Source organism: Odontomachus brunneus, unplaced genomic scaffold, assembly GCF_010583005.1.
Source record: "Odontomachus brunneus isolate Ranch 3 - 2012 unplaced genomic scaffold, Obru_v1 Obru_scaffold_049, whole genome shotgun sequence".
Taxonomy (NCBI): domain Eukaryota; kingdom Metazoa; phylum Arthropoda; class Insecta; order Hymenoptera; family Formicidae; genus Odontomachus; species Odontomachus brunneus.
In genome coordinates, this window is record NW_022639499.1 from 1,014,616 (window position 1) to 1,041,836 (window position 27,221).

Genomic DNA, 27,221 nt, shown 5'->3' on the forward strand with positions numbered 1-27,221 from the left:
TTTTTTTTTTTTTTTTTTTTTTTTTTTGCTATAGGTTATTGCGCGAGCCCTGAGTAATTGCTTCGTGTAATACGATTCTCGAATAAGCCCGCAGCTTTAACCGCGTTATCAATCCTCCGTGGAACTACGTGGCCTTTGGTAAACATTATTTGGCGAGGGAACGGGCGCTTCAAAGTCCCCGGATAAATGTCATTACGCTTGTTACGTGCAGCCGCACTTGCTGAAAGAAAGAAACAAGCGCGCGCGCAGATGCGGTAGGGAGCTTTCAACCCGTTCGGGATGGCAGCTTTTTCGATTTCAGGACGTCGGGTTTCTTGCGGTCTTCGCAGTCCCGCCAGTCGGATCTTCGCAATTATGTGCCACATTTTCCCTCATCCTCGGCGAAAGCCACGATGCGTTTCGCGCGGTTGAATTTAGCGTAAGCTGCACTCGGCCGATTTTCACTCTTTAATTTCGGATAATGTCAAATTACACGAGCCGCACGCAAATCTGACGCGACGTCTAATTTCTCGTCGCGAAGTAATTTTGTTTTCTCTCTCGCAATCAAGACCTCTACACGGGAAAAAAAGATTTGCTATATGGACAACTAAAATTATTAACTGCAGGAGCAAATTTCCTTGCTTCCATAGCAACGTTGTTTAGTTGTGATAGCTAAAAGATTTGCTAATATATATATATCACAACTAAATTTGCTATGAAAGCAAGAAAATTTGCTCCTGCAGTTAATAATTTTAGTTGTCCATATATTAGCAAATCCTTTTTTTTTTTCTGTGTGGAAATTCATGCTGCACACGCGAGAAAGTGTAATATGTGTGTCTTCTTCTTTTTCTCTTCATTTTTATTTAACATACGCCGTATCGCCGACGTAAAATTCGTCAAGTATGCTGATGTATCGCGCGCTCGCTGCTAAAAGGTTCCGCTCCCCGAAGAACGCGTGTTTTACTGGGTCATAGCACTCGATATTCCGTTCTTTCTTCGAGCGAAAATTCCGCGCTGCTCTACCCATCAATGATCTCCGATACCAGTCGCTATCGAATGTGTCTTCCGGATCCGTCTCGTCGTCTCTTTTAGATTGCCGGTCATAATTCTCTGATAGTTCCCTGATCCCCGATAGTTCAGAATAAAAACTTTTAACCGTCGTGTAAAAGTCTTTATAACAAATTTTCTTTTACGTAAAAAAAAAAAGAATTTTTAAATAAATTAAATTTAAGTAATTAAATAAATTTAAGTAAATAAATAATTAATTAATGTTAAATAAATCAATAAATAATTGTATGTATATCTCACCTGTAACGGATTGCATTTTATACAAGAAAAAGAGAGAATTTTCTCATTAAATAAGTATGTGTATACACAGAGTGAGGCAATCATTATTACTACCGTGAATATATTCCCGTTGTATCAAACAATCTAAAACAATAGTGCCTACAAAGAAAATCACACATAGAAAAATACATACTGATTCAAATAAATGTTACTTGTTTCAAGAATTTCATAAATTTATATATCCGCAAATCTGTCTGAATAAGTTTTCATGAACATCAAAGACTGCGGCAAAATTTCGCTCCTTTCCCATTTTTTGGAATTTTGTAAAACTTCCAATATTCCAATAAATAATATATCAATTTATATATCGAAATTATAATTTATACATTGTGTATCGAACAATTATATCTATATATCGAAATATATCGATTTGGAACTTAAGGAACGAATAGATTATAAAAACATAAAATCTCAATATTATTCTCGTTATCGTTTGGGAGATGAACGATTCAAAAGGCTGCAATTGCTACTTGTTTGTTTAGATTGCAATCTTTTGGATCATTCATCTCCTAAACGACTACAAGAATAATATCGACATTATGTTCTCAATCTACTCGATATGAACCTCAAATTAGTGTATCATTAATTGGAATATTCGGAGTTTTAGGAAAAAGGACGAAATGTCTGAGCGCTTGGCTCTCTTTATTCACTCTCTTTATTCTGAATCCTAGTAAGTTGAACATTTCAATCGATAATATTGAATTAAAACAAAAATTCAATTTGCTTACTGAGAATATAGAGTCGCGTCAACTTCTAGATAAAGTTCTATAATATTCTTGTAAAGAGAATAAATTCTTTGAATAAATGATAATGAGCTTTCCTAAAATTTGTCATGAGTATATAACGTCAAGACTGTTATCAAGAAAATATTCTTCGTTAAAAATGATCATTGTTTAAGGGAATGCTGAAGCTGAAAACTTTACCGACAGATCACTTACATTTTTCTGCAAAGTTTACGTCGTATTGGTTACACAGAATTACAAATGCTTTTACGCAATGAAAGTACGTGCAAAAATAAATAGGAGTGTTGCTCGATACGTGACGAAAACGAACAAAAAATTTTTAATATAAAATCTCAAACTGTCAGTTAACGTAATATTTGCCTAATCCAAAAGTTCCGCAGCTTGTACATACCGAAAGTGTGGATGCTCCAAACAAGGAAAATTTTGAAGAACATTGCTCCACCTTCGCATCTGTATTTGGAAGCTTAAGAATATCGAAAAAGTTTGCAGAAAGATTTCTACGCATATATAGTTAGGTTTTCCGTTGAATATAGTAAAATAAAGCAACACACACATTCATGTAAGTTCCGTATATACAAGAAATACGAAAAGGATAGCGTGATTAGTGACGATTGTCTCTGCATTATCGACACTGTTCGAGCTCGTCATCGACTCCAGCATCCCCTTAAAAGAAGGGAAGTAAACTGAGTGATCGCTTTTTTTGGCAGAGTAGAATGGCACTTTTCTCTGCGTGCGAATCAGCTGTTGTTGAATTCGAGCAGAGCGGGGAAAGTTGCAAACTTGCGAGAGATGAGAGTAACGTTGACCAGCCGTCCCCGCGCGTCCTTATTTCCCGCTTGATTTTCCGGTTTCACTTAATCGAGCCGCTTCTCTCTCTCGTTTTGCAGGGGCTCGAGGCGACGCTGAGTGACAGCAAGAAGAAGTACGGCGACAAGGTGAATGCACTTCTGTCCGCCTGGGAGCATGTCTCCAATTATATTCCTGCGGCACCGCCCGAGGCCACCCAGTCTCTCATAGAATGGGCTCACAGGTGGGTAGTATGCGCCGTCGATCCGTCCTGGCAGCCGCGATTATGCAACCAACCCTCGATCAAGAAGAAAACACTCCGTGTTTCTCCCTCTCGCGAAGTCTCGCACGGCGTGGCTCCGTTCTTAGAAGACACGCCGGTAAAAACTTCAGGATCACTCCGCGAGGTCGAGTCGTATCGTAAAGAGTTTCAAGCTGTCGCATAGAAAGAAAGAACACTCTTTTTTGAAAGAGTGTACCTTTATTTCTGACATATTAATCTTCAAACGAGATTAGTGTTGAATGAAGATATAAGTTTATTTGCGAGAATATATTTTACATGGTTTTCAACAGAGAAAAATCTGTTCTTATTGCTCATTTTCATTAATGGAGAGCATAAAACACTGAATTAAAAATCTGTTCTTAAATGTCGGAAGAAAATATCGTTATCTTCGAGATAATCTTCGAGATAATCTTCGAGACATTGTATTTTTTACGAGATTATAGTAATATATAAATAAAATTCCAACGTTATTGAAATTCAAATCTTCAAAATTCTTCTAACAAAGTTATATATCGTTGCTTACATATGAAACAGTGATTGTTAATTCGATTAAAATTAAAAAATTGACTCTATGATGTAAATGAAATTAAAGGAAGAGAACAAAAGAGCATTTAAGAGCCAGTCGCAGATATAGTAGTGCTGTTTATATGCAATAAAATGTGCTAATAATAATAACAATATCTGTGTCTGACTCTTAAAGGCTCTTTTCTTCTCTTCCTTTAATTTATTAATTCGAGTACATTAGTTTTAAGTGAATAATAATTTTTTTCTGTGCGGCGACTTTTAAGGGAATTATAATAAAATAATTGAGTAAAATTGCGCATCTCTTCGCGTTGTGTTCTTCAAAAAAAGAAATGTTGCATCATTCAGAAAATTCAGCAAATTTAATTTTATTGCTCAAACTTTTTATTATATATAATTTATTACCATTCAGCTATATACATTAAATAGCCAAGAAGGGGACTTGGTTTACATTAAACAACTACCTTCAAACTTTTTATTATTTGCTCAAATTTATTCGATGGAAACCAATCATCTATAAACAAGCAAGTCGCTATCCGTGATCCTTCGCCAACGTTTTGGCAGCGTAATATCGTCAGCATTGTTGTTCGCATTACGTGTATGTGTGTGTATGTGTGTGTGACACCGTTTATTGAAAATCGAACCGAACTTTCTAACCGACTTAATCAAATCGTATTGGTTTACGTCTGTTGAATAACTCAATACCAGCGCTGCCAGTCCAAAGGGTCGTTTCTAATTACATGCATTTGTCGTTTAATTATGTTCATTGCATCACGTCTGTCGTCGCTTCGCATTAGATGTTATTTTCGCGTGCATATGACCCATTTAGCGCACCAATAGATACACCCAAGCTTTTTTGTCTCCCCGTCTACCAGTCGGGGCTTTTTTTTTTTTAGTACAAAGGTAGCGCGCGCGAAACGAGTTTCGATGTAACAGCGTCGTTCTACGGCAGATGAACGTGACGAGAGAGAGAAAAAACGAAAGAAGGGGGCAACAGAGTGAGAGTAAGGGGGAGAGAGAAGGCGAGAGTGAGTGAGTGAGTATGTGTGTGAGTGAAAGAGAGCAAGGGGGTGAGTTTATGAGTGAATGAGTGAGTGACTGACTGACTGCGTGAGTGAATAAGAGAGAGAGAGAGAGAGAGAGAGAGAGAGACTGATGGCGTTGAAAGTAATGAATCTGCATGTATGTAGCACCGTCATACAAACGATCCTGGAATTTTGAATAGCAATGCGACGCAAATTCACGTTAACGTGACGGGTATACATTCGAGGAACCTTGTATACAGGGTGATACGAAAAGGGTGATGCCCGAGAGTATCATTCTTCGTGTAATTTTCCGCTGTTTCTTCTTCTTCCTTCCCTCTTTTTAATGGGCATCTAATTAACGAGGCGCACAGTGTTATTCTCGCGCGACGGGTAAGTTCTAAAGGTGCACGTAAACAAGCAACTTCCGTTCGTCGATTAAAAAGGAGGAGTTCTGACTTAGATAGCCGAAAAAGATTTTGACGAATTTTTTCCAAAGGAATGAACATCGACGTAGGGTTTCGATTATACTATTCGTCATTGTTTTAAGGATCAATGCAAAATTATCCTGATTCACGACAACGCTATACCGCGTGTTGATGTTGCGACTAAAAAGATGTTGTTCGAGTTAGATCGGAAAGTCCTGCCACACCCAGTGTACTGTCTTCTACATCAGCCCATTTGATTTTCATCTATGCAGATCTATGCACGATTGGTACACAATTCTGAAATTCTGAGAAAGTGCGAAGTGAATCGATGAATAAATTGCCTCAAAAGATGATTCATTTTATCGACGCGGAATTGCCCGAAAGATGACAAAAGGTTATTGTTAGCAACGGGGCCAAGGTTTTGATCATATTATGTCATTTCATTGTTATTAATAAATAATGGCTTTAATATCGTATGAACTTTTGCAAGCACCTACTTAAAACAATAGATCTATTTTTTTTTAGCTGAACTGCCTGAACTAGTGCAGACAGACAGAATACGTTTGTCTCACTTTAATTTATTGCATCAGTGTGCACCAGTTCAGATTGTTTAGCTGCAAGGAACAGACCTAATCATGAATAACATCGTCGAAACCCTATATCTCTATTCACTTCTTTGAAATAATTCGTGAAAACCTATTTTTTCGACCATCTAAAGTGGAACTTCCCGTTTAACGAGTGTTTAAAATTAAGACAACGGCACAAATGGCACGGAGCTGTCGAGTTCCCTTACTCGGGATCTTTCGTGAAACTTCCATGCGTCTCTCTTCTTTCAATGCCGAGTCCTCGTAGTGGAGCAAACACATAAGACGCTCACGAAAACAAGTTATCCTGACAAACGCACACGTCCTCCCGGCGTTCTTCGCGACGCGCTCACTCACGTTGTCCCTCTTTGTTGTTGCACAGACATACGTTGACACTGGTATTGCGCGGGGAGTGGCCGAAGTTGGCACCCGTCGCCAAAACGCACCTCTGCGTGACGCTGCAGAAGTGTGTGTCTCATTTAACCCAACACCCCGCTGCACCCAGGTGCACCGCTCTGTTAGCGCTGGTGCACAATCCATGGACACATCCAACCCTCGACAGCATACTTAACGGCCAACCGGATTCCGAACATGAGGAGGGTAAGACGAGATCAAGTATTTAGTGCGATGATAATAAGTTAATTTTCTTGCGCGCAATTGTATGAGTTTTCTCGACAGCACCTCCCAATATCATGCATACGGAAATGTTTTTTCTATTATTCTCAAATGTTTCCGTTTCTATTTCATTGATAATGCGAATTCCTCAACTTTGTTGTTTGTATTAGTTCATGTGTGCAGTTGTGTGTTGTAACTAAATCTTATTAACGCCCGTGTAATTATTACAATCTGACAACTGTCAAAGTTGATGACTCTCAGTTGCGAGTTAATTAAGAAGTTGTGGAAAAGTTATCTTGCATTAAATATGTAGTTTATAAGTACATGTAAGTAACTCTCTCTATAAGTAAATTATAGAGAAAAAGAGAGAGGGGGAGATTGTTATAACTAAGTAATAATTTTATCTCCGTAATAATCATATTTCGACATTGGGTCAGGAAATTTTAGCAATCGAGGCCGTTATTTCAGGTTTCCTGAATATTGGTTTATTCGTACGCTTAAAATTTGTATTTTCCGATTATTTAAAAATCGTATCGTTGATGTGTTAACAATATTTTTATATTACATTGGTGCAAGAAGTTTGTCGTATATATCAAAAAAAACAAAAACAGAATTATTCAATTCCAAAGAGTTAATAATTTTCATAAATAAATCGATTCGGAATTTTTTTTTTAATTAGTATCAGTATTTTCCTTCAGCTTACATAGCCAAAAAAAAGAGGAGTTGGTTTTTACAGTTATATTTCTTAAACACATACATCTAATTATTCCTTATTTTTATCTGGTTACTAATATCCCTGTAGTTATATTGCCTCTCTCTCTAATTGACTTTATAATATCATACTCGTTATCTAAATATGCTTGTAATCTTATCTTCTCCAATCTTCTTAATTTTCACCTAACCTTTACACCACGCGACGTTACCTTCTCCCTATTTAATTAAACTTTTCTATTTCGTTCAATGCGAGTTGAAGAATTTATCTTCATGCACAAACTCTCTTTATAAAAAAGATAGTCTTCTTAGTAAAAAGAAGAAGTTACAGGATATGGAAAACTTCTTCCCTTCAGCTGGACACACCTATCTCTTTATGTTTCCTCTTCGATCTCTTTTCCTCGAATATTCTTCCTACCTAATATCTTGATAGTTTCATTATTTCATTCTATACTTCCTACTAACTCCATGAAGTGATTCCTCTGACTTTTTCTTCACTTTTTATATATCTCCTTCAGCTTACATCGCCAAGAAAGAGTTTTCCATATCCTGTAACTTTCTTCTTATTCTTTGCACTTCAATCTTCTTGCACAGCACCTGTCCCAACAGTTCTTGTGTCATCCTTCTTTCTTTATTTTGCTTCTCTATCCCATCCGATGGCCAAACATTTCCTTTTTATTTCTAATTTTATTTCCTCTTCTTCCTCTTATCTATTGTGTACTTCTGTTTTCTACCATCTATTTTCTTTTTGAATAATTTCTTCTGCATTACCATAATTTAAGTGCTTGCCTGCGTTATCTATACTACCCGTTCTTTATGATACTATAATTTCTATTATCTATGCATTCTTACCACCCTAAATCTTGCTTTTCTATCTAACGCCTTGTTTCACCTTCACTCATACACTATCTACGCACTTATTTTTATATAACTCTCCTATCTGATCCTTCATACTTAATTTAATACACTAAAGTCACACACATTCCAAACTCCCGTACCACATTAACCAGGTATCCACACAATTGTAAATCATCTAATAAGGAAACCCACAAAAGTGTTCGCCTCTGATTTTCATGAACTTGTAATATGTTGTACTGTAGATCAAAATAACAGATACGTTTTTTATTATATGCAAATTTAAGAGGTGAAATACTCTTTTGAAGAAAATCGTTTTTTTTTTTTCATTCGAAGGGAATATAATGAAAACTATAAAAAATTGAAAATAAATATTTTGAATAAAAGTTGAATGGTTTAAGGAATACTTTACAGAAATTATTTTAATAATTATAATAAGAAGAAGTGGTAGATAATAATAAGAATAATTATAATAAAAAGTAGGGGAATATTAACAAAACAAATTTTTTTTTCAAATAATTTCTGTAAAATACTCTTCAAACTATTCAACTTTTATTCAAAATATTTTTTTCTATTTCTATAGTTTTCATTATATTCCCTTCAAATGAAAAAAAACCGATTTTCTTCAAAAGGATATTTTATCCCCTAAACTTGCGAAAGGACACATACTATAATAAAAAACGTATCTGTTATTTTAATCTAAAGTACAACATATTTACAAGTTCATGAAAATCGGAGGCGGACACTTGTATCGGTTTCCTTGTAAGTCTAATTTTTCTTAATCATTCAATGAAGATTTTTCCTATCTATCTCCTTTTTAATGCTTAAACTTCCTACGAGAATTCAATAGAAAAATGACAAATCTCTTGCGCCACTTTAATTTTTAATTAATTGTATCACTAGATCGGAGAAATAATCATCTTTACAAAAATTAAGCGATCTTGAGCCAGCGTCACCGGATATCTGATTATCGAGACGTTTGCAGAGAGAACTCGTTGGGAAAACCAAGTGCTAAGGCGTCGAATGTGCTTTCAGAATTCTGTTGTTCGGAGAAAGGCGAACTGCTGACGATGAGACTGAAAATACTCTGCGAGGACCGCTGCGAGGACATAGCGGTGAACCTCGCCGCTGCGTGCGTACGCTCCCTCAGACGAAGCGATCAGCTGCGGTCGCTCTCGGAGTCTCATCACGTCCACTACATGATCGACGTGTACATTGTCCTCTTGTACAAATTGAAACGCACACAAGATATTTTCGCTCAAGTGAGTATCGGCACAAGCATCTAGTCGCGGCTGTTCCCCGCATGAACGATATTTTCTTCCATATCTTGTTTCATTATTCTACTTTATACTTCTCACTAACCTCATGAAGTGATTCCTCTGCCTTCTTCTTCACTTCCTGCATGTCTCTTTCAGCTTACATCGCCAAGAAGGAGTTCTCCGTATTCTATAATCTTCTTCTTATTTTTTGCACTTTAATCTTGGACAGCACCTGTTCTCCAGTTATCTACTTATTTATTTATAGTCAGAGTAAACCGAAGTGTGCTAGCTGATAGTATAATAATTAGTTTTCCTCATAAATGTAGAATGCCTAATAAAGTGCACTACAAGTGCACAAACTGTGATAGAAATTCACATGCATAGATCTTAAATAAACTCTTACAATCCAGCCGGTTTTCTCGATGACTTTTAATTTTTTTCTTAAAAAAATAGAAATTTTTTATATATGTAAGGATAGATAGGGAAAAACATGACATCCCCGTCGCGTTACTATAGTAGCTTCTCAAGTCGGTACGATAACTATTTTTTTTATTAATTTTTTCTTATTTAATCGTACAGGAACTTTCTTTTTGTATTAAGAATTATAAGAGAACATTAATTTATTCAATCATACAGAAACGATTTTTTTTTTTTATTAGAAGTTATGAAAGGATAAATTTATTTTTTACAAAAAATCACGCAAAATATATAATAATAATATATGATAATAAAACAGAATCAAGATATAAAAAACGAGATGTCTATTATTACATATATAAATTTTAAAATATGTTTATTAGTAAAACATTAAAAATATATATGGTATAGATATATTTGCGTACCTTTTTTAGTTTTCTATTAAAAAATTTTTAATTTTTTATATTTTTAAATCTTACTAATTTATATGGACAATACAGATAATAATGTGATAAAAATAATAATATTAATAAGAATTGTAGCTGTGTGTATTTCACAAAGTCACTGCCGCGTCACTGTAGTAACTTTCCAGATTGCATAGATTAAATATCTCTTAGGATAATATTCATAAGGCAGATCTTATATTTAAGATCATTTCAAATTCGTCTTTCATGCTGTATGAATCGTTTCATTGGCTACGGAGCATCTGGAAATGGACTTGAGATGATCTCAAATATAAGATCAGACTGTATGAGTACCGACTTTGAGTGGCTTAAATCCCAGTAATTAATTAGTGGAAGTAGAACACTTGTTTGTCGAGTCATAAACGAGTTCAATGATATCTTGAAACTATCAGTGAATCACTTGGAGAAACAGAATTGTGACTCAGCTGGTTCTCTTTAAGGAATCTTATCGGAAGCGTTAGACTATTTGTGAATCATATCGAGTCGTTCGACTTGCCGAATTCGATTAGATGAAAACTGAAGGAAAAGCTATACAGTCGTGAAACCCAAGAGACAATTGTGAAACATCAATTTGCTAGTGTAGTTTTAGTTGACTGCTCATCGACGCATTTAAATAACTAAATAAAAACTCAGCCATTTATTAGGTCGGTACAAAAATTTGTCATGCATACACAAATGAAATAGAAAACGAAATTATCCAATTCCGGAGGATCATATAACTTTTAAATAAAATGTACAACATGTATTGATTCGATATCTTTTCCAACATTTAACAAATTCGTTCTATTCTCACTCTAATACCCAAACTTTATGAAAGAATTTGATGGAAAAATGACAAATCTTTCTCATTAGTCTAACTGAAGATCAAAATCGCGTCCCGAAGACGACAAGCATTTAGTTTTCTGCCGTCGTGATTGACGGACTTATCATACGTATGTATGTGTGAACCGTTGCGCTGGAATTCAACAACTTTGCTTTGTTGCAGTTAAAATTAATGGATCTCAGCGATGGTCTTGAATTGGTCCAGAGGCTCAGCGGTGAGAGGCCAACAAAATATGGAACGGCGCGCGTTTGGAGAAATTCGATAAAGGCTGCGGAATTGGTCGCACAGTATCTTGTTACTGCTGGAATGGTGCGGCCGGTGTCGGAAACTGGAGCGAATATTTTGGAGCAGATCTTGAACTCTTGGGCGTTGCTGCACGCAAAATTGAAGGACGTCGCGCCTACTTTACCCGGCATGATTAGAAAATTAATTGAACCCGCGGAGAGTGCTCAACATATTTATATCTTCTGTGCAGTACTTGCGAAACATGTGAGTAGATGCTTTTAATTCAAACATATCGAGAATTTAAAGGATCAAATATTTCGCGAGAACTTAAGAGAAGGTATCTTCTACAGGGTGTAGAGAAGATAACTCACGCAAGAACCGCAGTGTACAGATAGATTAGATCAAACAGAGCAAAAAATTCCTCTACCATTCTGCAAATAACCACGTAAAATTTTGAGTTATAAATAGAGATGTGCGAATCAAAGATTTTTAATGTCGAATCGAATCTCAGATTTTAATTTCGAATTCGAATCGAACCGAATGAAATCAAATTGAATCGTTAAAAGAATTTTTAATTAACATAATCGTTGTATTTAACATGAAAATAGTGACTTCAGTAACTAACAGAGAGAGATAACATTGATTATGTGATATCAATTTATTTTAAGGTAAGAGATATATAATATATAGTCGGTAAACGTGTATGAAATACAATTCCAGTCTTGAAAGCTGTACAACAACACATATCGATCCGACAGTTGTCAGTAAGAGTTTATCTAGAAGAGTTTATCTAGAAGAGTTTATTCATTATCTTATTTTAATATTTTTGAAGAAAATCTGAATGTATAGCAAACTTTTCAAGTCATGCTAATTCGCGTAAGATTGGATATCTTTAATAGTTCTTCGTTAATACTATTGTGTGCGATCCGTATTCGAATCTTTTCGATTCGAAACTTTCGAATTATTTGGATTCGAATCTGAATTCGAATTTAAATCGAATCGAATTTCATTTGATTAGATTCGATTCGAATTCGAATAGTTCGCACATCTCTAGTTATTAATCAAAGAAGATTCGTGAATGATCACGTGTCATACTGTAATGATATTATTGTGCATAATTGTACATCAATCTTGTTTAACCCCTTCGCTGTCAGACAAAATTACATTTTCGTGTTAAAAATGTTTCGAAAAATGAAAATCTTTAGAATGGCATGACAAACACAAAATTAAGGCTTTTGGGAGCGCTGAATTTGAATCTGAAGTCAGATTTTGAAAATTTATAATGGCGGATCCAATATGGCGGACCAAAATTCGAGATTTTCTTGGAATTTTGTGAACGTGGCATATGTTTATGTTTTGGTCTATATGTTTTCAGGGTTACTGGATTCAAATCTGAAGTTAGATTTGAACTCAGTATTATTAAAAAGCAACTTTCACTTTTATATATATATATATATACATAAAATCCCAAAATTTTTCCGCACTTTTGACCGCCATATTGGATTCGCCATTTTGAATTTTAAAAATCTGACTTCAGATTTGAATCCAGTAACCCTGAAAACAAATAGATTACCACTTTCACAAAATTTCAAGAAAATCTCGAATTTTTTGTCCTCTGTATTGGATCCGCCATTTTGAATTTTAAAAATCTGACTTCAGATTCAAATTCAGCGCCCCCAAGAACCTTCGGAAACCCATTCACAATCAAACCGAATGAAATTGAGCATATTTTTTTTTAATGCGCATATGTGCGTCATGGAGCAAAAGTGGCACGACTTTTTTTGCGCGTATATGCGTCACTAACAGGGAAGGGGTTAATTAATAACTAAACATGGTCATTTGGAAAATGGTGGAGGACTTTTTTGTTCAGTTTGACCTAATATACAAGTATGCAGCGGCAGACATCGTCATCGCAACTCGTCTATCGTATGGCGCGTCATGATCATTCACGAATCGTCTTTGATTAATAACACAAAATTTTACACAATTGTTCGTAAAATAGTAGAGGAATTTTTTGTTCTGTTTGACCTAATCTACCCGTATACCGCGGCATCTTCGTGTTATCCAGTTACTGGACATCCCGTATATATCTTCTATTTATTATACAGAGTGTTTACGAAGTAAAGTACTTGGACAAGCTTCTAGGACGTATTCCTCTTATCAAAATAAAGAGAAAGATTTTTATAAATCTATAACAAAATATGAGTAATTGCAAACAGTAAAACAAAGTTTATGTTAACGCGTTACTATGAAATAATTATAAGTAAACGTTTAATTATAACAGTCCAGGCGAGCGGTATGTTCAGGGCAGTCTACTTTAATTCTTCTTCAATTAACAGCTGAAAATTTTTTCATGATTGTATGCAAAATGATAAAGAGAGATTTGTGTTCAATTTGATAAGTTTTACTTGCATACAACGAATATATCATAAATTGTCAGATACTCTATATAATTTTTCATATAATAACGAAGTATATTTTTCTCATATATCGAAGTATATTGAATGATATTTTATTAAAATATATTCTGTGATATATATTAAAGTACATTCCGCTTATATATATCGAGGTATAGTATTCTTTATATAATTATAATTTATTATATTTCTCTATAATATACTCTATAAGAGATATCAATTATATTAGGAATATAATAAATGACTAATGAGGGCTGATGAGGATATATATATATATATATATATATATATATATATAGAGAGAGAGAGAGAGAGAGAGAGAGAGAGAGAGAGAGAGAGAGAGAGAGAGAAGTATATTACACATATAAAGAAATGGGATATATATAAAGAAATTCTCTTTTTAATTGCAGTTTGGCGATAGTATAAAACCTTTGGTGATCGAACTTTACATCAGAGCGTTGACGACGGACATGAACGAGCTGGAGAGTCAGAAAGCGAAGTCGGACGACGACAAGGTGCGCGAGACCGCGAAGCGCCTGAGCACGCAATTTCTCAAATTGGCGGACGTAGTTGACAGCAATATCGGCATCGCGAGGGAGTGCGTTCTGACAGCCTTCTCCTTGCACCCCACCAGAATCTGTTACGACAGAATAAAAGAGTTGGCAGTAGCGTGCGGGAAAGCGAAGGAGGACGGCGGGCCGCAGGATACTAGCACTTTCGAAGAGAAAAACAAGCTCAAAGAACTCGGAGAAGAAAGTCCTTGTCTGCCTGGCGCCCTGAAGGACGCGCAGACCAAGTCGATTGGCAACGACGACGTCAAGCCGACAATTTCGGCTGCGCCGTCGAGTTCGATGCCTCCGGAAGTTCAGCAGCAGCATCCGTCGCAGGATTCGACCATCAGCAGCACGGAGAAGAACATAGACTTCCAGAGCGGCCAAGTGACGGAGACGTTCGAGCACACGAATCAACTGTTGAAGAGCCTGCTGACGCGAAACCCCGACGCGACGACGAACAACGACAGGTGTCCGTTGCGTCCGAAGTGCGAGCTGAGCGGGCCGCTCAGCGAGCTCTGTTTCAATTGCGACGAGTTCATCAATAGTCAACAACTGAACGTCAATAAGTCGCAGCCAACGGCGCTGAACGCGAGCGCCGCAACGCCGCCGGTCGACGGGAGCAACGTGGAGAGAACGTTAGACGCGCTGATACTGATCAAAGGCGACGCAGTCACCGGCTCAGCCAACTACGACGAGACGTCCGTGCCCAGCCAGGTATTGGACGGCGAGAAACTCGGCCTCTCACCGCAGCTGTGCGACGATCTCGCTGTGGTGCTGAGCAGCCCGCGCTACCACATGCTCAGCTGGGTGCTGGACTGGAACGAACTGAAGGGTCTGTGCGAGCGCTATCTGGAGAATGCCGAGGAGATGCGCAACACGAACAAAGAGCTCAAGTACCTGAACATCGATTACTCGCAGTTCAAGGACTGGCCGTCGGAGGAGGACACCAAGGACGTGTTCTTCGGCATCGAGAAGGGCTACGAGCAGTGGGTGGATCCGCCGTCCGACAATTCCGAGCAGTTCGGCAGCTTCCAGCCGGCCGGCGGCTACAAGCGCTCGTCGACCCGGCGCAGCATAGACGACACCACGGATTCGGACAGCGGCAGTATATTGCGCGTGCGACGTGCCGGCAGGGCCCGCAAGGTCCTGAGACTAGAGTCGTCCGAGAGCGACTGCGACAGCGCGGAGCGTAAGCCAAAGCACTTTCGGAATAGGATCAGCTCGGTGTCGGACAGCGACAGTAACACGCAGGACAGCCAAACAGACAGCCTAGGCAGCGACGGTTGCCGGCTGGAGACAAAGAAGAAGTCCAACAAATCCAACGGGAAGGAGGCCGCGAAGAAACGGCCCAAGTCGTCCAAGCTCACCGTCGAGTCCGTGTCGCATTTTCATATGCTGGTGAATGAGGACGCGCGGCACACGAGCGCGGCGCACGAGGACGCCAGCGGGTCCGACGTCAGCAGCGACATTATCACGCTGTTCTCCGCGGACATGGACGAGAACAAGCGCGAGACGATCAAGGGCTCGACGTACACCGCCGCAGCGCCGTTGATCATCACCGAGAGGCGGAGCGATCCCGCGGTGCTCAAGTCCTTGCGGATGTTCAGGCCGCAGAACTCGAAGAAGCCGACGCGGATCGCGCAGCTGCTGCAGAAGAACCTTGTCAACAAGAGCAAAGACAACGGCGATGACCGGGACGAGCAGCAGGCGGCGGGGAACATCGCTGCCAAGTTCGCACCGATGCTGAGCACGCTGAACCTGAATCCGAAGATCGTGCTTACGCGCGCCGACGAGGCCGACTGCAAGCAACTGCCGCGCGCGAAGAAGCCCCAGCAGCGTCTCAGCAGCGGCGATATCACCAGCGAACTGATCAACATACAGAAGACGATGCCGTATAACAAGAGCGTAATGACAACGTATCAGAAACAAAAGGAGCGCGCGACCGGCAAGAGCAACAACTCCAGCGGCAAGAACGACCTGGGCTGCTCGGTGGTGGTAGACAGCCGGCACGATCACCGTCATCATCTCGGCGCCGTCAAGTCCAACTTGGGTAAGACCAAGTTTGATATTCTCGCGCAGGCCGTTAGGGATTCCGATATATTGGCTAAGAACGTGCCGGGTTTGAATTCGCTGGACATGATGGTGCCGCCGCGGGTACGCCCCACGGTGAACGTCGTGCAGCTGTCCAGAAGCGTGCCGCAGAGCCCAAGCTCGGCGAGTGCCGCGGCTACGGCGGCGGCGATCAACAGCGGCAACACGCCGCCGCGGCCGACGCGCACTCCCAGCGTGGCCGGTAGCAGCAGCAGCAGCAGCAGCAGCAGCAGCAGCAGCAGCAGCAGCAGCAGTAGCAGTAGTAGCAGCAGCAGCAGCAGCAGCGGCGGTAGCATACAGCTGCCAGGCACGCCGTCCTCCGGCGGCCACGACAGCGGCGTCAGTATGAGCCCGGCCGGCCAGACGCCGCCGCCGAGGTCGTCGAATATGCCGGATATCGGCGAGGAGGCCAATCAGCCGCCGGACGCGCTGCCGACGAGCGTCGTCGTCGCGTCCACGCTCAGCGCCGCGTCCTCCTCGGCGCACCGTCACGACACCGGCGAGCCGTCGAATCCGCGCGCGCTAGCAATCCGGCGCGTGAGCCAGCAAAACCTATCTCCGAAAAAGTCACCCTCCTCACCGTGCGCCGCCCCAAGCAGCGCCGCGACCACGACTACCACGACGACAACGACAATAATACCGACAATGACGACAACGACGACGACGACGGCGACGACGACGAGCTTGGGAGTGGTGGCACAGACAGCCATCACCAGCTCGTCAGAGTCGGTGAAAGTCATCTGCAAGCCAGACGGCAGTTACCAGATCACCGCGCTCAATCCGAATCTCGTGTCGAGTCAGAGAAACCTCTTAGCGTTGCAGAGCCTAGACGACGACGGTAACGCGACTTTTACGCTGCAGACGCAGCAGCAGCAGCAACGCGCCGTCGTCGACGCGACGTCGATCGGCGCGTCGTCAAATCGGAACGCCTACGACCACCGAACGTTGTCCGGCGGCTCCTCCGTCAAGGGCGCGTTGCAGAACGCCGGCCAGAACGCCGTGCTGCCCAAGTTTCAGCAGGCCTTTCGCAAGACCATCTACACCAACTTAACGGCGGACGCGACCGCGTCGACGGAGACATCGCTGAGCAGCGTTCAGCAAGTTACCACCACTACCGTCGCGCAGAAGACGATGAATCTATCGAAAGCGGTGCAAACGTCCGTGCCCAACAGTCAGCAGCCGCCGCAGCAGCAGCAGCAGCAGCAACAACAACAACAAGAACAAACGAACCCCGCCACGGGTATCAATATACAGTCCATCTCCGCCGCTAATATTTCGAACCTGCAGCTGCCGAGCGGCGGCTCGATACTCAATATCGTGCAGAACGCAGGCAACAACAGCGCGACAAACGCCTCCAGCAGCAGTCCGAACACCGCCGCCGCCGCCGCCGCCGCCGCCGCCAACCAGGCACTGACGCAGCTCGTGCAGAACGCCAGCTCGCAGGGCGTCATATATACGCACAAAGTGATTGCCAGTAGCAATCCGAATCAGTTCAACCTCATCCCGGCGATATCGCACACCAATTCGATATCGCCCGGCAGGACCCCGGTGGTGAAGCTGAACATCATCCGCGCGCCGGTGAGGCAGCCGAATTTGGCGGGCACCACCATCCAAGCGGTGCTGACGCCGAGATTGCAGCAACAGGCGGCTCGAGCGGACACTATGATCGGTACCGCGATGGAAGTGAACAATCAAGTGAGCTCGACGACTTTGGAACAGCTGAGGGAGTTTGAGAGTGTGCTGGAACAAGTGAAGGAGAGGAGTATCCAGCCGCAGTCCCACCTCACGATCGTCAGTAACACGAACACGACGACCGTACAGACGCAGACCACCGCGCAGCAGCCTGCCATGACCAAGCAGCAGCAGCAGATCACCGTGAGCGCATTGGCGCAGCAGCTGATGATGCCGGCACAGTCGCCCAGCGGAGGCGGCGGCGGCGGTGGCGGCGGTGGCGGCGGCGGCGGCGGCGGCGGCAACAATAACAACAACAACAACAATAACAACAACAACAATGACTTCCCTAGCAACGGCGGCACCGTCACGTTTCAAGGGGAGCCCGTGTTTTCGCAAAAGGTCTCGTTGGCCTACGTGAATCCGAGCAGCGTCAAGGTGATGGGAGCCAACTCCACGACACCGGTAGTCGTGGTCACCAGCTACTGTCAACCGGCGGCGTCGCCCGCGCTGAGCGTCACCTCGCAGAGCTCGTCGAGCCCGTGCGTCACCCCGGCACCGGCGCCGGTTCCATCGGCCGGCAAGACACCACCATCGTCCACCAAGAGCATGAAGAAGTCAACGTCGAAGACGCTGAAGAGCAGTGCCACCAATACCTCCAAGACACCGCCGATACCGAAGCCGCAGCAGAAGCCGCAGGAAGACGAGCAGACCGCGCAGCGGATCTACGCGATCCTCGACGAGTACGCGGAGCAGCTGCGCAACTCGCCCGACTTGAACAACAAGCCCGCGCCCAGAAGAAGATCCAACCCACCGACCAACCCGAGCCAAACGTCCAAGCGCAAGAAGTCGGGCAAAAACAAGCCGGTGAGCTCGCAGACCTCAGAACTCAGCCCGAGCACGGATGACCTTGGTAGAACCATGGGCAGCGAGGACTCGTCGAGTGGCGTCGTGCACGTACAGGACAGTCCGGCTGGCTTCTCCGCGCCGGAGGAGCCGCCGGTGAGCATGGCCAGTGTCGTGGAAAGCGCCGAGGTGCGCAACCTGACGAGCGACTCGAACGACGACGTTGAGCTGAATCTGAAGCGGCGGAACCTCATCTTCGCGGAGCCGGGCTCGGGCCAGCCGCGCACGGTGATCGTGCAAGAGGCACTGCAAACCGGCTCGGTGAGCGTCAGCGAGGCCTTCGCTTCCGCTGTCACGAGCAAAATGGGCGGCGCGGCGGTGCTGATGCCGACGAATCTCCTGTTGCCGCTGATGAAGGGCACTCAACAGTTCACCGTGGTGTCCGGCTCCAAGCTGGTGGCGATGCCGACGGCGGTGCGCACCGCCGCCGGCAACGCCGCGATGTCAAACGCCTTGGTGCTGCAATCCTTCCTCAATCAAGGCACCAAGTTGATCTCCCCGCAGGCGCAGGTCAAGCAGATGAAGCTGCCGCCCACCTTGCAGTCTTTGTCGAACAGCCAGACGCTGAACACGAGCGTGCCGAACATCCAGGCCGCGTCCGTGGTGATACCGCAGTCCGAGAGCGCGCAGTTCGCCGTGGAGACCGCTACGACGACGACGGTGGCGGTGCCGGACAAGCCTACTGTGATCAGTGACATCACGCTGAAGAACGACACGACGGTGGCTGCCGGCGACGGCAGCGGGTTGACGATCGACCCCGCGGCGAACGCCACCATTGTGGTGAACAAGAGCAGTCCCACCATCAGCCTTATACCCAGAGGCATCAGCGAGATCGCGGACAACCAGCAGATATGCGGCGTCATCACGAGCAATCCGAACCTGTCGCTGCAGAGCACAAGGCTGTACAACTCCAACATACACAAACTGTCGTCCCCCACCAACTTGAAGTCCGACAACGCCATGGTGTGCATCACACCGGCCGGTGCCGCCGCCGCCGTCGCCGCCGTCGTCACGCACTCGCCGGAAAAAAAGTCCCAAGACACTCAGGTCGTGGACAAGTCGTTGTGTATGCAAACCCCCGGCACCCTCGCGCTTTCCTTCGGCTCGCAGACCGACATAAACGCTATTCTAAATGACGATCAGCATCAGCATCAGCATCAGCAAGAGAATCAGCAACATCCTCTGCAACAACACAAAGATATGAAGGAGGCGTTCACCGAGATCACGTCCGCCAACAAAATCGTTTCCCCGAAAACGGTAAAGAGAAAACTCGAGGACAGTATCGATATGCAGGAAAGTGTATCAAGAACTTTGATCCCCACGAACATTGCCACGTCGTTACAAAATAATACGAAAATTGGTAAGGGCTCGCTCACGACACACGTAGTGGAAATGTGTTGTTTTGCGTCTTTCACACGGCCGTACCATTCGGTTTTTGCACATTTTTGTACGGTGTACTTACACTGTGTGTTGTGCCAGCTACAACTGCCTGTTGTTTTCGTTGTCGTCATTAGTCAGTCGCAGCTTATACGTAGGAGGAGTGACTTTTTACCCCGTTGATTATATCATTTTATTATTTTATTATTATTATTGTTATTATTATTATTGCTATTGCTATATTTGTTATATTGTTTATTTTTATTATTATTATAATTGCAGATATGAAGTCAAAACGGGCCTAAATGTCAGATGCTCCAAGATTGAGACACTTTTATCTCGATGAGCTTCACAACATATTTTATATTCAATAGAAGAATTTGTTCTTTAAGAGATACATTTTTGAGAATTTCTTTAAAAGATACATTTTTCTATTGAATATGAGATTCGTGGCTAAACTCATTAAAAGTGTTGCGATCTTTGAACCTCTGGGTTACAGAAGTGTGAAAATTATTAGAATAATTTTGATTTCTCTATTTATTTTTTCTGATTGTTTCAGAAATTATTACAATTTGTTATCAATATTCTCTATAAGTCTTAAAATGATTACAGTATTACATATTGTACGACTAAATCATATAAATAAAAAATAACAATCATATTATATATTAGATTCTGTTGTGAAATATACTTTGCATGAAAAAGTAAATTTTTATATTGGTAAAAGCGGATATCTTATACACTAAGAAAAGTAGTTGAGAATTTATTTTTGGAATATAAAGTTCGTTTCTGTGAAACGAACCCGTATTATTTATATAATTTAGTCGTGCAATATGTGATACAAATTTAATTATTTTAGACCTATAAGAAATAATACTAATCGTAGTATTTTCTGAAATTTATCGAAAATAACAATTAAAATTAATGAAGAAATCAAAATTGTTCTAATAATTCTCATACCTCTGTATACTCGTTTGCAGAACGGTTTGAGCACTTTCCTCGACATACTTTAGAGTGCAGCCGACGTTCAATGAGAGAATGTGTTTTTGATTAATTCTCGTAAGACAGCTTCTTCAACTAGATGTCGGATTCGTTTTGAAATTTGCTAAAAGTGTCCAAACTGTTCTGCAAACGAGTAAATAAATAACAGTAGAATGCATGATGTTTTTTGATGCAATTTCGCATTAGTCTCGACTATCACACTCGGCACTTAGCCCCGTTTTCACTTGAAATTAACGATCTACTGGCGATTGAGTCTGATGGAAAATTCTGTATACATTACCTTAGATTAGAGTACACATGTAATATCGCAGATAATGTTTATCACGAATATTGCGCGTGTACTAATGTCGACTAATGCTCTGTTCGTTGTTCTTCTTGTAGAATTCATGTCTTCAATCGCCTCGACGAACAAGCAGCCGACCATTATCGACAACACCTTCCTGGTAACTGGCGGTCCGAGCAGTTCAGACAGCCAGGAATCGCCGGTGCAACAGACGACCGAAATGATCGACAGATCGTGCAAGATCGGCAACGGGCTGCTGTACGGAAACGCACGCTTACAGGAAGCATGGGAGCCAGAGGGGAAGGTGTCGCCGGACACGCCGTGGAGATATATCCCCACGTCGATGAACATGTTGAACAACGAGCCGTTCAAAGCGTATGTCAGGTAGTGATTAGTTAACGCAAGCATTTCGTATCATATCGGACGTATTATAAAAGCAAAGTTGTAAAAATATTGAATTTTTCTCGATTTGATAATTGATTTTAATAAATACGTTTGAATTCGTTTTAATTAACGGTTGATTCAAGCAAAGTCAATCAAAATTTAATTGACGATTCATCTCAACGAATTCAATTAGAGACTATTTAATTGACGATTGGATTGGTGAAAGGAAAGAGCCAGACTGATGTGACGTTCTGAAAAAAGATAAATTTTTGGGAAAATAAAATAAATCTTGCGAAAATATTAACTAAGTGACTATTAAACTTTATATTACTGTTTTTGTTATTTAGGAAAATTTATAAATATATAGCATATGATCGAACTCACGACTGTAAAAAAGCGGCAGGAAAAATAGCGTCTGTTCTAGTGATCTGAAAAGATCAAGAAACCAAAAAATTTCTTAAATAATATGCTCGTAGTTAGAAGATGAACTTAAAAAATATAGAAAAACATTAAACTTAATATCTTTTTAATAGTACAAAATAACAAAAATTTCGATATTTAATTTTTAAACAGCTATTGTTTCTACAATTTTCGTTCTGTAGCTTAATATTTAGATTCATCCTGCAAGTATATTATTATTAAAGAAATATATAATATATAATATATTATTATTAAATTATATGTAAAATATATTAATAAATATAAAAATATTAATAAAATATTAATAAAAATATAGATAATAAATTATATTTAATAATATAATTATTATTAAATTATATTATATATAATATGTAATATATTATTATTAAAGAATTTCTCTTTTTCATCTCAAATCATTAAAACAGACGCTATTTTTCCCGTTGATTACAGCGATATTTTTTGCAGTACTCGGCCACATGCTACACATTTGTTTATAATTTTCCTAAATAACAAAAGTATTAATGTAAAATTGAATAGTTAATTAATATACAATGTTTCAAAACATTCTGTTGATCCACTTTCACAAAATTAATTCCCAAAAATACGCTTTTTTATAGAACGTTACATTGGTCTGGTCCATTAACAACTGAACTCAGCAAATTTAATTACGGGCCATTTAGTTGACGATTGAACTTGGTAAATTGCAACTCTTTTCCTTTATGAGTTTTTCCACGCATGCCATATTTCAAAAGAAAAATGGTATCTTGAAACTTACTAAAAAATAAATTTTCCTATCGAATATGGGATGTACTGTGAAACTCATCGAGAAGAAGTATTGCAACTTTTAGTCAGCCGACTGTATATTGCTCGCGTTGGAAACAAATGAACGACTCTAAAAGAAAAAAAGAAAAGCACAATCTGGAAAACCTCAAAACATTAGTTGTATTTCTTCTGTTATGTTAGAAGTAATTCGAACTCTACGGTGACATTGGATGGCAAGAAAGAACAAGAGAATCGAATGTCCATCCCTAATTCCAGGGACGACATGGAGAATGGGCCGAGCGTGTTGCAAATTATCAACAAAGGCCACAGCATTGAAATGGCGAGCGGGCAGATCTATCAGTCGAACATGAAAAAGTACTTCATGAATCACACTCTCGAATCATTCGGCAACAAGAACAGCATGTTGAAGGCGCAGCTGATGCCAAGGCTGGACCGCGAATTGATGCAGCAAAGGATGGATAGGAAGACCGCGGCGTATGAGCGCGAGCTGAAGCTGCAGAAGAGCCTGTCGGAGGAGTGCGAGGATCTGGGCGTCGACGAGCCGAGTACCAGCGAGCTGTTCCCCGAGGCGGACCTGCTGTTCGACACCAATCATTCGCCGTCGTACGACCACTCCTCGCAGGATGCATCCTGCAGTCAACCCTTGGGCATGAAGCCATACAACAACACGTACTTCCGCACGATGGACTCGTCGAGTGGCAGCCGGGACGACAGTCCGATCAACGACTTGATCAAGATGAACGAGCGTAAGAAAGGCGCGAATCAACGCGCGAGGACACTGAAGGACTCGATGAAGCGGAGCAAGCGAGAGAAGGAGGACTCAAACCTGGTGGACCATTCGACAAAGCACATGCGACTGACGCTGGACAGCCTGAGCCAGGACGAGGCGTCGAACAGTAACTCGGACATGTCCCGCTTGTCGCCGGGGAATCTCGGTTCGTTGGAGAACGACTCGTCGAAGGACATGAGCCATCGTGCCAAGCTGATCTCGAGGATCGGCTCGAAGGAGGGTACACCCAGCAGCGTGTCCAGCATCCCATCTAACATGAAGCTCGACATGGACATGGACTCAGAGTCATTGCCGCCCAGCATGAACGTCAACAACATCTCGATGGTAAGCGACGGCGACGAGAGCCTCACGTTACTGGGCGGCAACACCGCAGACGTCACCATACCATCGCCCTTGTCGCCGATGACAAACGCTGGGCCGCTGCTATCCACGCACAACAAGTACACGTACATCAACAAAAAGCGCATGACCTCGTCGAAGGTGCACGGCTACATGGCATGGGAGAGCCCGATGTCGGAACGCACGAGATCGAGTAGCGACGACGAGGACTCAAGCGTCAGCGAATCGATCAGCAGTCAGCCGGAAGACAACATCTTGAGCAACGGCCTGGAGGATAGCGTGCAGACCCTAAAGGCCTTGGCGGCTGATCGGCGCTGCACCTACGTGAAGAAGAAAGACAAGCTGCAGGTGAAGGCGAGGGTAGTGCTGAACCGCGCCGACCACACCAAGGCGGCGACAGTGTTGCCGTCGATGAAGCGCCTGCCCAAAACCACGGCGGAGACGATCGCGGCGGCAGAGTCGCTGGTGATGTCGAGCGACAAGGTGTCAGAGGCGTCCGAGGACGAGGCCAACAACATCGTGCTCTCGATGGAGCCAGACTGCCGCGCCAGGCGGTCCAGCTTGCGCGGCCACGTGAAGAAAGGCTGCGCCTGCTGCAACGGCTCGCCCGAGCGCCCGAAGAAGAAGACAACGGCGCCAACGGTCAAGCCGGATCACACCAAGCAGAAGAAGCGGCTGCTGGCGAAGCAGCCCGGCAAGAAGAGGTAGTCCTAGCGATCGAGCGCTCGCGCGAGCACCGCTATGTGTTGCTATATCCTTGTCGGCGCGTCACTGTCAAGCCGACCCTCGGCCCTCGCAGCCACGAGGAAGCCCATCGACCACACGCCCCGTTACGACCGAGACCGTCAGATGACTGCGGGAGCGATGCGTCGCTGTTGTCTGTTGCGATCGAGAAGAATACGCTTCGGACAGTAACGATCCTGCGCAGGATCTGCGACGATGGCATTGTAAATATTAGGAGCGCGCGGCTTATAGACGCGATTTCCGCCATTCACCGGGACACTTGGCCGCTGCTGCATTTGCAGTGCATAGGTTCAGTCTAGTATGTGAGAGAGGAGGAGGGAGAAAGAGAGAGAGAGAGAGAGAAAGAGAGAGATATATCTTCTCTCTGTGAGTTTAAATTAAACAATGAATTCATTTTACATTGTTGTGAATGCGTATATAGATATACTTATGTGTGTATGTATGCGTGTACACGCGCGCGCGCGCGCGCGCGCGTGTGTGTGTGTGTGTGTGTGTGTGTGTGTGTGTGTGTGTGTGTGTGTGTGTGTGTGAGAGAGAAAGAGAGAGCGAGAGAGAAGCAGTACGGTTTAGTTAGAATTCTCGCGTCGATAACAGTAGGTCATCCTTCTCTACCATTAGGTGTTAATTACCACATTAGATTAAGATATAGAGATCATTTATGAGTGGCAGACTTAGATTTAAATCGTTAAGGACCGTTTAGCGACGCAATCTAGTCAAGTCGATAAGCTCTGCGACGAGAAATAGGCAACGGACGGATGGGTGTGAACAAAAAACATTAAGTAAAATATAAGCGCAGCCGTAATAAGATCGTTGATAGAACCCTCGCAGATTAAAGAAAAAAAAGAGCCTGAATTTATATAATTCAAACCTACAGTACGTCTCTATCATGGAGTGAAGCTATTCCACGTTGTAACACGGTGTGGTCAGACTGAATAGACAAATAATACTAGAGTCTCTCCGAGGAAAATTATAGGATATAGTTGATGAGAGAGAGAGAGAGAGAGAGAAAGGGGGGGGAGAGTATGTGCAGTTTCTTTGGAATACATCATCTTTGCCTTTCGTGTAATGCTTACATCTGTATAACTTTAACTTCATAGAGGAGGATAAATTGTCGCAATGAACTCTCGGCGCTCTGCTCTTAAACAGCGCCTAGAAAAGACGGGATTATTTGACTAATAATAATAAAAATAATAATAGTAATATAATAATAATTAATAATAAAAGTAATATATGCACGACTTAAGTATGAGGTATATAACAAAGAAGAATAAAAAAAAAGAAATGTCGCAATAATGTTCTACAAATTATTCTAACAAGCTGTCTGTCATACGGCTCGACCATACCTTGTACCATGGTGCATGTAAAAAAATCCACAATTGTACATTACATAGATATAATTCATTAAAAGGTATATATATATATATATATATATCGCTGCACTTTAGTACAAAAATGCTTCACTTGGTTTCTCGAGGATGACAAGTTTATATCGTATTTCCATGTGCTGTCACGGTGACATGTGAGAATGGCTGCGATCTTAACTCACGGATTAACTCTAATCTTGTAACTCTTGTAAAATCTCGCGAACTGGACGGGCTGCGCGGGAGAGTTCATCCGATTATAGTTTCGTTGTCGTCGTCGAAAGCTGATATCCATTCCACGAACTTTGCCCCGACGTAATATACATATATATATATACATATACATATGTAGAAAAAACTCGTCGATTTGTTCTTTCTCTCTTTTTCTATTTTCTTTCGATGTCGCAAGGATTAAGGGAAAAAAATCGTAGCTTCAAGTAACCGAGATGTAACGTTCCTGTGAATAGTGTCGTTACGTGATATGAACCAAAGTAAGAAAGGCTCTTTCGAGTAGATGTGTGTGAAGGAAACGCGTAATAAGTCGATGTGGCGGGTGAGAGTAGCATATATATTATACGTATAGAATATGTAAACTACATTTACAAATTAATCCGGTGGAGCTCCGTGGATCTCTTTTTTTTTTTTATTTTGTTCTCTTAATTTCCGGAGAATTTTAATGAAAAAAAAAGAAGGAATTAGAAACATTGTTTCGAATGTGTTTAGGTGGTCGTTTTAATACTTTATCTAGATGTAAATAGCCCGATTATCGGATTGATATTCTTTATTATTATTGCTATTATATTATTATTACTATTATTATTATATATTCGATATATCAGGTCGCATACAAGCCAGGCACTAAGCGAGAACCGATGTGAAGGCTTCTTTCTCTGATTTAGCGTGAGAGTTTTGAGATCAGTCGCGAGACGGAAGGCGAGTCATTGCACTGTTTTGTAGTGGAAGAACGCTTGGATACGGGACAGGGCAGAGCGACGAAGAGTCAAATTGTTTGAGGGCGCCGCGATACTCGTGTCGT

General features: G+C 42.1%; 1 protein-coding gene across 4 annotated transcripts in view; it reads left to right on the top strand.

The window, feature by feature from the left end:
• LOC116845120 (serine-rich adhesin for platelets-like) overlaps window positions 1-25,994 on the top strand; it is a 130,737-nt gene extending 104,743 nt beyond the window's left edge. The window contains exons 3-9 of one of the 4 annotated variants that reach the window (XM_032817463.1): window positions 2,957-3,099; window positions 6,077-6,294; window positions 8,911-9,137; window positions 11,001-11,327; window positions 13,891-20,062; window positions 21,463-21,748; window positions 23,132-25,994. In XM_032817463.1, coding sequence (XP_032673354.1) covers window positions 2,957-3,099; window positions 6,077-6,294; window positions 8,911-9,137; window positions 11,001-11,327; window positions 13,891-20,062; window positions 21,463-21,748; window positions 23,132-24,788 — 9,030 coding nt within the window. In that variant the 3' untranslated portion in view covers window positions 24,789-25,994. The remainder of the gene's footprint in view (window positions 1-2,956; window positions 3,100-6,076; window positions 6,295-8,910; window positions 9,138-11,000; window positions 11,328-13,890; window positions 20,063-21,462; window positions 21,749-23,131) is intronic. The other 3 variants (XM_032817466.1, XM_032817465.1, XM_032817467.1) reach the window with 3 other exon arrangements.
• Window positions 25,995-27,221: the final 1,227 nt, after the last annotated feature.